Consider the following 10,421-nt stretch of genomic DNA (forward strand, 5'->3'; position numbering starts at 1 on the left):
TTATGATCGACGATGTACAAACAAGCCTTGGTCAATCGTAAAAGGTAAAATAAGGAAGGAACCCGAAGGAGTGGGGAATGATTTGAAGAAGGATGACTTTCCATTCTTAAAAATAATGCAGTATGTATTAAGAAACACAAACGAACTATATAACGATTCTTATATTATTTGTAACATCATAATAAATATATGTATGTGTTCTGATAGCCTTGTTAGTTAGTTTTGAATGAATTTACGCGAGTACTTTTGTCAGTATCTTATACGTGTGCTATCGATATATACAATGATCTCAGCATAAATCTTTAAAGCACGCATATATATCTTCAAGATTTCTTTATTGATCATCAATGATCTAAAGCACGATATGATAATTTCTTGGAAAATTATCTATCAAGCGTGCTGGCTTGATTTACATTTTCTATGGAAAAAAAAATAAAGTTAAAGTTGATTATGACATAAAAAAAATGTTGAGACTTACGAGTGAGATTAACCGTTAAAGTTTGGATAGCTACGCTAATTATTCTATTTTTGATTTGTCGCTATTTTCTCTTTACTTGCACTACAGTGTTTCCACATTTGGAGCAACAAAATTGCAGGTTGTATCTCTTACAATGTGAATTGGGCAAATGATTACTGAAAGAGAGAGATAACAAAAATAAAGTTAATGGGCAAGGTAGGCGTGACTGCCTTATTGGTCGTCGTATAATTTACTCTCTTTTTGTAATCATGGTGGAGTAATATATATTTTTTGACAAACGTGGGTGATGGGTTAACATCAATCAATCATTAGCCTTCTTATCCCAATTTTTTTTTTGTTTTTTGTCTTTGTATCTATCATGAACATTATAGCATAAATTAAAGAAGTGAAAAAGCTGGTGGCCACGAGTACAATCGAGCGAACTAGCACGCACATATGCATCACTTACCAGCCTAAAAAAACTTTTTGATTTGATTTTTTTAACACCGTTACCAAGTTTATTGTTAGATGAAAAACAAACGACGTAATATATATCTAAGAGTTCTTATTTTCATTTAGTTTATGAATTACTCCACATTTTAAAGTGAATAAGAATGAGAAAGATATAGCGATTATATTAATTTTATCTTAGATTTAACTTAGTAGTAACATTTTATTGATTTTAGGTTGATATATTCATTCTTTGCGTTGGACCTCTGTTATGTAAATTGATTAATCGAATGCAACTTTCTAAAAATATAAAGAAAAATTCTGAATTGTGTTGTTAATCAACTGATAAGATAAGACAACAGAAAGCTAGGAATTTAAAATAAACGCATAAGCTGGCCGGTTTAGTCCACCAATTTGATTAACACTTATTCGATTATAAATAGATAAGCATATAATACCAGAAGAGTAGATTTAGTAAACTAATGTACCGATCGGACAATGTATTGGCATTGAAGTTTATGATCAGTGAAGAGTATCTAAAATATATATAGCTCTAGTAAAATTGTATAGTTAAAATACAAGACAGCTTTAGTTTAAAATTCCCTTATTTACATATTCCCGTGTTTTTTTTTTTTGGGGTATATAGGACTGGAGGAATCAGATACGTCCATGGACGTGTAGGAGCATGCACATTGCACACATTACCAAGCTCACAAGAAGCAAAATTACATTCCAATAGCTACGACTTGTCGCTGTAAGAATAATCTTTTTAATTAAAGGCCCTTTCTCATGCCATTATATTTCTGATCTCAAGTGAATAAATTATAATGTAAAAAATAAAAATAAAAATAAGGTTCTCTTTATAAGGTTTTGCCATCTAAAGATTTATACGTAAGTGGAAGAAGGAGTAATAAAGAGACGTTCCCGGGGGTCTTTGGCCATTGCAGGTCGACAAACAATTTTGCCTCTCCGTTTCATTAATGGACGGTCCAATAGAACCTTTATATTGTTTTGTTTGTCAAACTAGAACCTTTATATTATTCTACAAGAAATAAAAAGACTCTATGATAATATCAAAATATATAAGACATAGAATCACATCTGCATCACTTTTTCTTATGAAATTTAATAAAACTAGGGCATATAGAATATCTATATCTATATAATATTTACTAGACCGATCATAAGGAATCATCATAACCTAATTTTTATTGAGTGTAATTAATTTAATAATGTCAATTCATCTAAATTAATTGCCGAGTTTTCCAAGATAACTTGTAAAAGAATATTAAAAAACCAAAACTAAGCTTAATTTTCTCTTCATATAAAACACAATTCATTTTTTTGATAAAAAATGAGACTTCTTCTTAAAAATTTCTGCCTCGGATAAAATCATTTTTTTGCAATATAAATAAATAAATCGTATCTTAACCTCACATCAAACGTAATGGAAGTTTACATTTGATTGAGACATTATCAATATATATCATCTGCACTGCAGGCGTATCAAATATTTGGCTACAGCCTAAAATAAAAATAGAGGAGAATAAAGTAAAAGAGAAAAAAAAACAACAGGTTTTGACCAATGAAAAAAAGCGAGCCAACTTGTCCTCTTATATCATTCGTACAGTGTCCAATTTCAAGTGTGTGACCCTATATATATATAAATCATATCATTCATGCAAAGTCACCTGAACATTTCATAAGTAGATATACAAGCCTACCAAACATTTCAAAATATTTAGAAAACATCGAAGGTTTGTATTGCAAAGCTTGGATATATATACCATCATGATAATGAAGATATCTATGGCTATGTGCAAACAGCCATTGCCTCCTTCTCCGGCGTTAGACTTCCCTCCGGCAAGATTTGATCGCAATATGCTAACTCTAAACCCATACGGTCCAAAGGATAAAGTAGTGGTCATCATGGGTGCTACTGGGACAGGCAAGTCACGACTCTCCGTCGATTTAGCCACACGTTTTCGGGCGGCTGAGATCATAAACTCCGACAAGATCCAAGTCCACCAAGGTCTAGACATTGTCACCAACAAGATCACGAGCGAGGAGAGCTGCGGGGTACCGCACCATCTCCTTGGGGTCTTGCCGCCTGAAGCAGACTTAACCGCGGCGAATTACCGTCAGATGGCGAATCTCTCCATTGAATCCATCCTAAACCGTGGAAAGCTTCCAATCATCGTTGGAGGTTCCAACTCTTACATGGAGGCTCTAGTGGACGACGAAGACAAACAATTCAGGTCGAGATACGACTGTTGTTTCCTATGGGTCGACGTGGCGCTTCCCGTTTTGCACGGGTTCGTGTCTGAGAGAGTTGACAAGATGGTGGAAAATGGAATGGTTGAGGAAGTTAGAGAAATTTTTGACTATTCGGATTCGAGTTACTCGAGAGGGATCAAGAAAGCAATCGGAGTTCCAGAGTTTGACAGGTTTTTTAGGAATGAGCAGTTCTTGAATGTGGGAGACAGAGAAGAGCTGTTAAGAAAAGTGGTCGAAGAGATAAAGAGGAATACCTTTGGGTTGGCTTGTAGGCAGAGAGAAAAGATCGAACGGTTGAGAAAGGTGAAGAAGTGGTGCATTCAGAGATTGGATGCCACTCCGGTCTTCACAAAACGAAGGTCCAAGATGGATGCTGACGTAGCATGGGAGAGGCTTGTGGCTGGACCAAGCACCGTTGCTGTGTCGCGGTTTTTGCTGAACATTGCCAGCGGTCGACCGCTTGTGGAGGCTTCAACAGCGGTTGCGGCTGCCAGGGAACACGATATGTCGCGGTGTCTAGTGGCGTGATCAGTACTAACCACGTACGTAAAGATCGATCGATAAGGCTGGATTCGGAAATGCATGTGATTAACTTTTACGCCAAAAAGGTTTTTGAGTGATGATGACGTGGCAATTATCAGAAAAATATACACAAGACTAAAATGAGTGGGGGGAAATATACATATAAAATAAGCTAGAAAAATAAAGTTATATCTAGATATATATTATATATAAATATGCATGCATATCGTATATAGTATTGTCAGATACTGAAAATTTTGGCATAACTGTTATTCAGTATTATCATCTACTTTTTTGGATGTAAGTGGGAATGCTATATTTGGAAAGTGAGGACTTACCCGCCTTGTAACAATTTGATTTTAATAATATAAACGACTAAGCTCTGAGTGGGGCTTATTAATATAGTTGGTACAATTTATAGTTATTGATGATACAATTTTGTTGTTTCTAAATAGGGAAATCTTATTCTTACCCGATATCAAAAAGAAGAATTGGAAAATCTTGACTGCACGCACATGTACATGCATATTCCGGAGTATAAGTTTATAGCTATAAACAATTGATACTGTCTAAACATGCTTTACAAAATGTTCAAATGGCACATAGATGATACATATTAAAGGAAGGAAGAAAAAAAAACTAATAGAAATTTAATTAGTATAGCAAGGACAAAAACTTGAAAGCCAATTACGTGTATTTCTTGTAGTAAAAAATGTTAGTTAGAAACTTGAAACTTCAAATGGTATGATATATACCATGAATAGAGTGTAAAAATATATTGTTTTTAAAAAATGATATTCGTGGTAAGGAAATCAGGAAACCTTCCAAAACATAAACCAGCTTGAGTGGGAACAAAAGAAGAAGAAGAATGAAGGAAGTAGTAGCACATTTAGCAATGACCGTACACAGTAGCACGCGCCTGAAAGCCGTACAGAGAAGGCGTTGACAAATTTGTGCAAATTATTCGAATCATGTGAGAGTGCCCACATCGCAACTTATCAATCTTCTTAGTTTTGTTTTTTTTCTTTCTTTTTAATATAATGCGTTCTTAATTGGAACCCATCCATTTTTATTTTGTTTTATATAAGGTTATTCTCTTTATGCCTCGTGTATGTGTAATTGGCGTCTCATAATGCTTTAGTAGTCTATCTAATGGCCGGCCCCCTCTCTCGCTCATTTTTGTTTATATCACCAAATTGCATTGCTAATGTTATATATATCTATATATTATATGTTTGGCAAACAAAATTCTATGGATAATAGTATTATCTTTCTTTTGGTATATCAAAAACGATATGTAGATGTGATTAATCCGTATATCTACTGTAAGTGGTTTTGAACTATATATATATAAGAGATATGTTCCATGAAAAAAAATAGATATGGAACAAAGTGCAAGAAGACAAATAACAACTTGCAGCAAGAAAAAAAAAAGGTTCGAGTAAAAGAATCACATCTTTTTTAGCATAACCCAAAAATTTAAATTCCAAAGATTGGTTTGGTCCCATCAATGCGACTTATGTAATAAAAAGTAAGATTCCAATGAATCTCCATCCTCCTTTGTTTAATATATATCATCATCATCTTTTTTTTTTTTTTTTTGTCATCTGTATTTTATTATTGAATCCAAAAAAAGATCCCAAGTTAACATTACAAGAGGCAACAGACAATTGGATGTTCTCGCGATCATTAGACGACGGACTACTGAATGTCCCCGCGGTCTTTAGTCGAAAAAAGGGAAACAAAGATACAAATTAAAATTAAACATAATACACAAATCTAACAAGCAAAAGTCTTGGTAAAACTGAAAACTAAGCTCTATAATTGAACAATAGCATGAAAGACTCTTACATAGCTTCCCTATAGAACCATTAAACATCGGGAGCACCGATAAAGCCGGATAGCCTCACACCGAAACATCGGGAGCACCAATCATCTTCTAGTTTTTTGTTTTTGTTTATTAGTAAGTAATACTACTACTCCATATATTATTTCTGTTGTCAACTGAAATTGCACTATATAGAAGAATTGATTCGGTTAAATTATGTCAAACGTAAAAAAATTTATATGTTAGTACTCTAGGAGACGACGTCCTTAAAAATCACCAAACGATCGATAGTAGCTAGTTTACTTACCCAAGTCCCACTCAGTGGCCAATTTTAATAAACGGGCCTGAAACAAATTTTAGAAAACTGCGATGTATAATTAAATATAAGCCTATAATAATCTCAATGCACTGCAAATTTCGGCCCATATGGAATGGAATACGAAGCAAGCGCCTACAGAGCCCAGAGCCCAATGGTGTTCACGACACCTGACTGAATGGTTTGGTTTCTTGACTTATATGACCGGTGAACGTACAACAATTAAACTAAACGGCGTGAATTAGAAAGAACTTAAATGACAACTAAGATGAAAACAAAGGTGCAGGGGTCTTGATTTTATCAAAGAAGACATGGCAGTATATATAGTTTTTAAAGAAAGGGAAGAGAATCAGCGAATGAATCGGCCTCCACAGACGAAAGTGACTATGCAGGACTCATCCACAAAGACTGTGTAGTTATGAATAGGTTTGGCTAGCAATGGCGGAAGCCGAACCAGAAGGTCGCACACGCACTCGTTATCCATTTGCTTCAACCATTTGCAGCACTCTTGTTGCGCAAATGTCTCTGCTCTGTGTCGATGATGGTGGTGGTGGTGATGGCGGCGGTGCCGGCGGCGGTGACGATCGTGGCTGTTGTCGTCGTTGTTGTGATGGTCGCCGTCATGATCATGGTCGTGATCGTGGTCATGGTGGTCACGGTCATGGTCACGGTCACGGTCATGGTCATGGTCATGGTCATCGTGATCACGGTCATGATCGTGGTCATCGTCATCGTCATGATCGTGGTCATCGTCATCGTGGTCATGGTCATCGTCATCATCGTGGTCATCGTCATGGTCGTGGTCACGGTCGTGGTCATGGTCATGGTCATGGTCGTGGTGGTCATGGTCAGGAGGTGGGGGAGCGATGGGAGGAGGAGGAGGGGTAATGGGTGCAGGTGGTGGGACTGTGTTCATTGGGAGATGGGAGCAGGCGTAGTTAGCCAGGGCGTATTGGGAAGCGCATAGTGGACGTGGTGGTGGGATCTGAATGACTCTCTGGCCTCGTGTGAGAGAGGAGAGAGCGAGAGCCAGAGTAGCTGCAAGAAAAAGTGTATCCATGGAGAGAGTGTGCATGTGTGTGTGTGTGTGCGAAGAGAGAGATCTTAGGTGAGTCTCTTTATATTATTTCAAATTCGTCGAGGAAGGCGCAAAGATGGTTGCAGAATGATTTTAGGTGATATTGAGTTATCCATTTTATTTGCGTGACTTTGATGTTAGGTTGCTTGTAGAGCTTTCTTTTAGGATGGTGTTTCACTTTGGTACAAACAACAACAGCAACAACCAACAGGACCTGTTCCAAATTCCACAACCAAATTAAAATTACTAAACTACAATTCAATAAGCTGCAACTCCAAATGCGTGACAAAAGAAATGTGATATAAGACATACTTGATTCATCAAAAGAAAACACATGCGAAGAAGAGAAAAGTTTCTTGATTAAGATCCGAAAAGATGATATACTCAAAACGAAGAACGGTTTGTGAAAATATACTCAAAACGAAGAACGGTTTGTGAATATGTATCATTTTGGTCACTGAAACTTGAGATGGAGAGGAAACAAGTGAATGATTGAGACAGATGATGATTAACATTTGATTATTTCTCTTCTTATTAGCCAAAACTCACAAACACCCTAACGAGTAGTAACGACCAAACCAGGCCAATTAAGAAGTATATGCCTAGATAAAGAAAAACAGAGGACATTTTCCAAAGGCTTGTTTGTTGATCGTTAGCTAATCACAGAGAGGCTCTATGGGTTCATTGCTTTTCCCTGCTAACAACAAGTCCCTATCTTTCTGAACTTGTTCCCTCTGTAGTTTCAGCCTATCTTTCCTTTCTTGCCATCCATCCTCTAATAAACTGAGGAAGTTATCCTTGATAGCAAGCAAAGGATCTCTAACAACAAGCTCATCGTCTTTATAAGCTTCTCTCAACACAGCAGTCTTGATCCCTCCTTTGAGCGACAAGTAGAAAATACCTGAATGGCGGGTGAAAACAGTGGAGAAGGCGTTAGAAAACCTGAATTCATCGCAGAACTTGCCAAGCGTAGGGACAGGGACCCTTTTCAACAGAGACAGAGAGAGCAACTCGTGCACAAGACCAACAGTTCGTTTCTCCATTTCCTTAGACGCTTGGTCTAAATGAGACACATCTTGATATGGTGATATGTAGTCTTGCTCTAACCAGTCCCTAGTCCACTCTCTCATCTCCTTCCTCAGGAAAAACCCAGACGGCAACTTCACATTGAAATTGGGGCGAACCCTGACACCGGTTTTGAGGGTCTCTTCTTCTGCTCTCAGCTCGATCGTAGACTTGGCGAAATCAGGGTTCCAAGAGACGAGCTCCAGAAAGGAGTTACCTTGTTCAGGCAAACCCTTAAGCCTGAAATAATTTGGGTATTTCTGAACCAAATTCACCAGAAAATCATTGGGAAACCCAAAATCCCTCTTCACGTGAACAAGCTTATCAGCAGAGATGACCTTATCTTTGGCCATCATAAGCAATTTGCAGAGCTTGGAAACAAGAAAGGGCTCGTTCTCGGCGTAAATCCTCTGTTCTTGGTCGAGGAAAGCCCTGAGACGAGGCGTGGCGCGGATGAATTGAACGAGGTCAGACTTGGGTTTGATCCGATCGTAGTAGATTTCGAACAGAGAAGGGTTCATATCAACAAAGCTCTTAGCTTTGAAAGTGAGGCGTAACCTCTCGCGGCGTTTCTCGAGGTATCTGAGAGGGATGACTTGACCTGGTTCGTTGAGCACTTCTTTCACCACACGAGCACACTGCTTGTAACGCTTGTCTTTCTCGATTGCTTCGTCTAGCCTCGTGTCTTTCTTCCACACCACTTTCAAGCTCGATATCGATCTGATGATTCCAATCCCTAAACTTGGATTTTTCTTGAGAGATTTTATGATTTCGTAAGAACTGGTTAAGCTTCTTCTCAACAACACCATTTCCTGATTTCTGATTTCGATTTCGATTTCGATTTCAGGAGAAAAACAAAATTAGCCCTTATCATCAAAACAATTTCTAAAATCCCTTCAACGATAAAAATTCTCAAATCCCCTCAACCGTAAAAAGATAATATTAATTTTAATAAAAGTTGCTAAAAGTTAAATATAATTAAAGGTTAAATATAATTAAATCAGCAAGTGTTTCCCGTCCCCTCAACTTTCCCCCGTCCCAAATTTCTCATTATGCCTCAACTAAAAAATAGAATTGGCTATAACATAACCTCGATTAGATAAATTAAGATGCTACAAATTCCAAAAATGCATTAATGTTTGCGCAGATAAAATAAAGAGAAAGAAAATTGTTGAGTCGACCTTTCATTAGTTGCGATGTCTAATTATTAATTTGTGGAATAGCTAGGTAGGTCGATTATTCACAAAATAAACCCATCAAAATGATTAATGTGAATGATCTATATGTTGTTGACTGAACTAAACAAAAAGCAAAAGAAAATGATTTGACAAGTAAAGAAGGATGATGATGAATGCATCAAAGAATGGTCAAGCGCTCCTTCACGTACACCTTTTTCTAATATCGTACCCTCTCTTTCTTTAATTGTCTGCCACGTCTCTCTCTCTATCGTCGTTCACAAACAGAGCACGTGTGAATGATACGCCAATTATAATTGATGCATTACCGATGCAAAAAGTTCTCACTTAACACATGAGACATATTTTAGTATTTATCGTAACTGTAGTCTGTACCAAGTAAATGACGAGATCTTTCAGACTTCTAGACTAAAAAAATGTCATTTAAAAGTTCTTAAACTATTGTTAATAAACAGGTATTGGTACTTTATAAGAAATTCTGCTCATAGTTGGAAAATAATACTAAGACGAAACTATTGACGTGCTTTTGAGTGAAAATAATTAGTGTTTTGTAAACTTGCTGGTTGATGAATAATCTTAGACAGTTTTGTGTAATCTTGTTGTTTCTATATATTTATTCATAAATTTATTTACTGAGACTCTGGGAGATATATATCTTTGATCAAATTTCACAATAAGAAATTGTTTGTACCGGAAATTACACAGTTTAAACAAATAAAGATTTTGTGGGAAAGAGCAAGCAAGTTCTTTTATTAATCGGGGAAAACGTGAAATCGTCACTTAAAACGAGTCGAGATAGAGCTTGTTAGTTCACAAGCGAACTAGCAAGCTTAAAGGGACGAACTGAAAACAAGAATGAATTATACGAAAGACAATAGCAGTTTTCGATGCAAAGTGTTGCTCTGTAGGTATTGTCTGCGGGTCCGGATCCTTTCTCCAATAGATGTCTCGAGCTATTTATAAGCGAATGTAGAGTTAGAACACTCTAGGGTTTTCTGTGTGAAATCCCGAGATTGTCCTCCGAGGTTGGCCCATTTCCTTCTATCTCTGGTGAGTCTTTGTTGGGCCGAGTTGGCATATGGGGCAAAGCCCATATCCAACAATAGTCCCCCCCTTAGTCCGGCGAGCGAGATATTTCTGCGATCGGCGGGCGTACTTTGAGTCTTAACATATGCCTGCTCGGCGTTAGGCGTTCCAGACTGCTTCAAGAAGATCTAACTTTGTGTGGTGAT

At 37.2% G+C, this 10,421-nt stretch overlaps 3 protein-coding genes across 3 annotated transcripts; 2 read left to right on the forward strand and 1 right to left on the reverse strand.

Moving 5' to 3' along the window:
• LOC104749004 (adenylate isopentenyltransferase 3, chloroplastic) lies at positions 2,587 to 4,110 on the forward strand. Its single transcript, XM_010470584.1, has one exon. The coding sequence runs from the start codon at positions 2,699 to 2,701 to the stop codon at positions 3,710 to 3,712; it is 1,014 nt and encodes a 337-aa protein (XP_010468886.1). The 5' UTR covers positions 2,587 to 2,698; the 3' UTR covers positions 3,713 to 4,110.
• LOC109129619 (histidine-rich membrane protein KE4 homolog 2-like) lies at positions 6,214 to 6,936 on the forward strand. Its single transcript, XM_019238088.1, has one exon. The coding sequence runs from the start codon at positions 6,289 to 6,291 to the stop codon at positions 6,736 to 6,738; it is 450 nt and encodes a 149-aa protein (XP_019093633.1). The 5' UTR covers positions 6,214 to 6,288; the 3' UTR covers positions 6,739 to 6,936.
• On the reverse strand, positions 7,324 to 9,036 carry LOC104749006 (protein ROOT PRIMORDIUM DEFECTIVE 1). Its single transcript, XM_010470586.2, has one exon. It carries the CDS (start codon positions 8,800 to 8,802, stop codon positions 7,585 to 7,587), a length of 1,218 nt encoding a protein of 405 aa, XP_010468888.1. The 5' UTR covers positions 8,803 to 9,036; the 3' UTR covers positions 7,324 to 7,584.

This window comes from Camelina sativa, chromosome 16, assembly GCF_000633955.1.
Source record: "Camelina sativa cultivar DH55 chromosome 16, Cs, whole genome shotgun sequence".
NCBI lineage: Eukaryota > Viridiplantae > Streptophyta > Magnoliopsida > Brassicales > Brassicaceae > Camelina > Camelina sativa.

Excerpts from the sequence above, each read along its gene's own strand:
- LOC104749004 (XM_010470584.1), top strand. The coding sequence starts at position 2,699 with ATGATAATGAAGATATCTATGGCTATGTGCAAACAGCCATTGCCTCCT.
- LOC109129619 (XM_019238088.1), top strand. The coding sequence starts at position 6,289 with ATGGCGGAAGCCGAACCAGAAGGTCGCACACGCACTCGTTATCCATTT.
- LOC104749006 (XM_010470586.2), bottom strand. The coding sequence starts at position 8,802 with ATGGTGTTGTTGAGAAGAAGCTTAACCAGTTCTTACGAAATCATAAAA.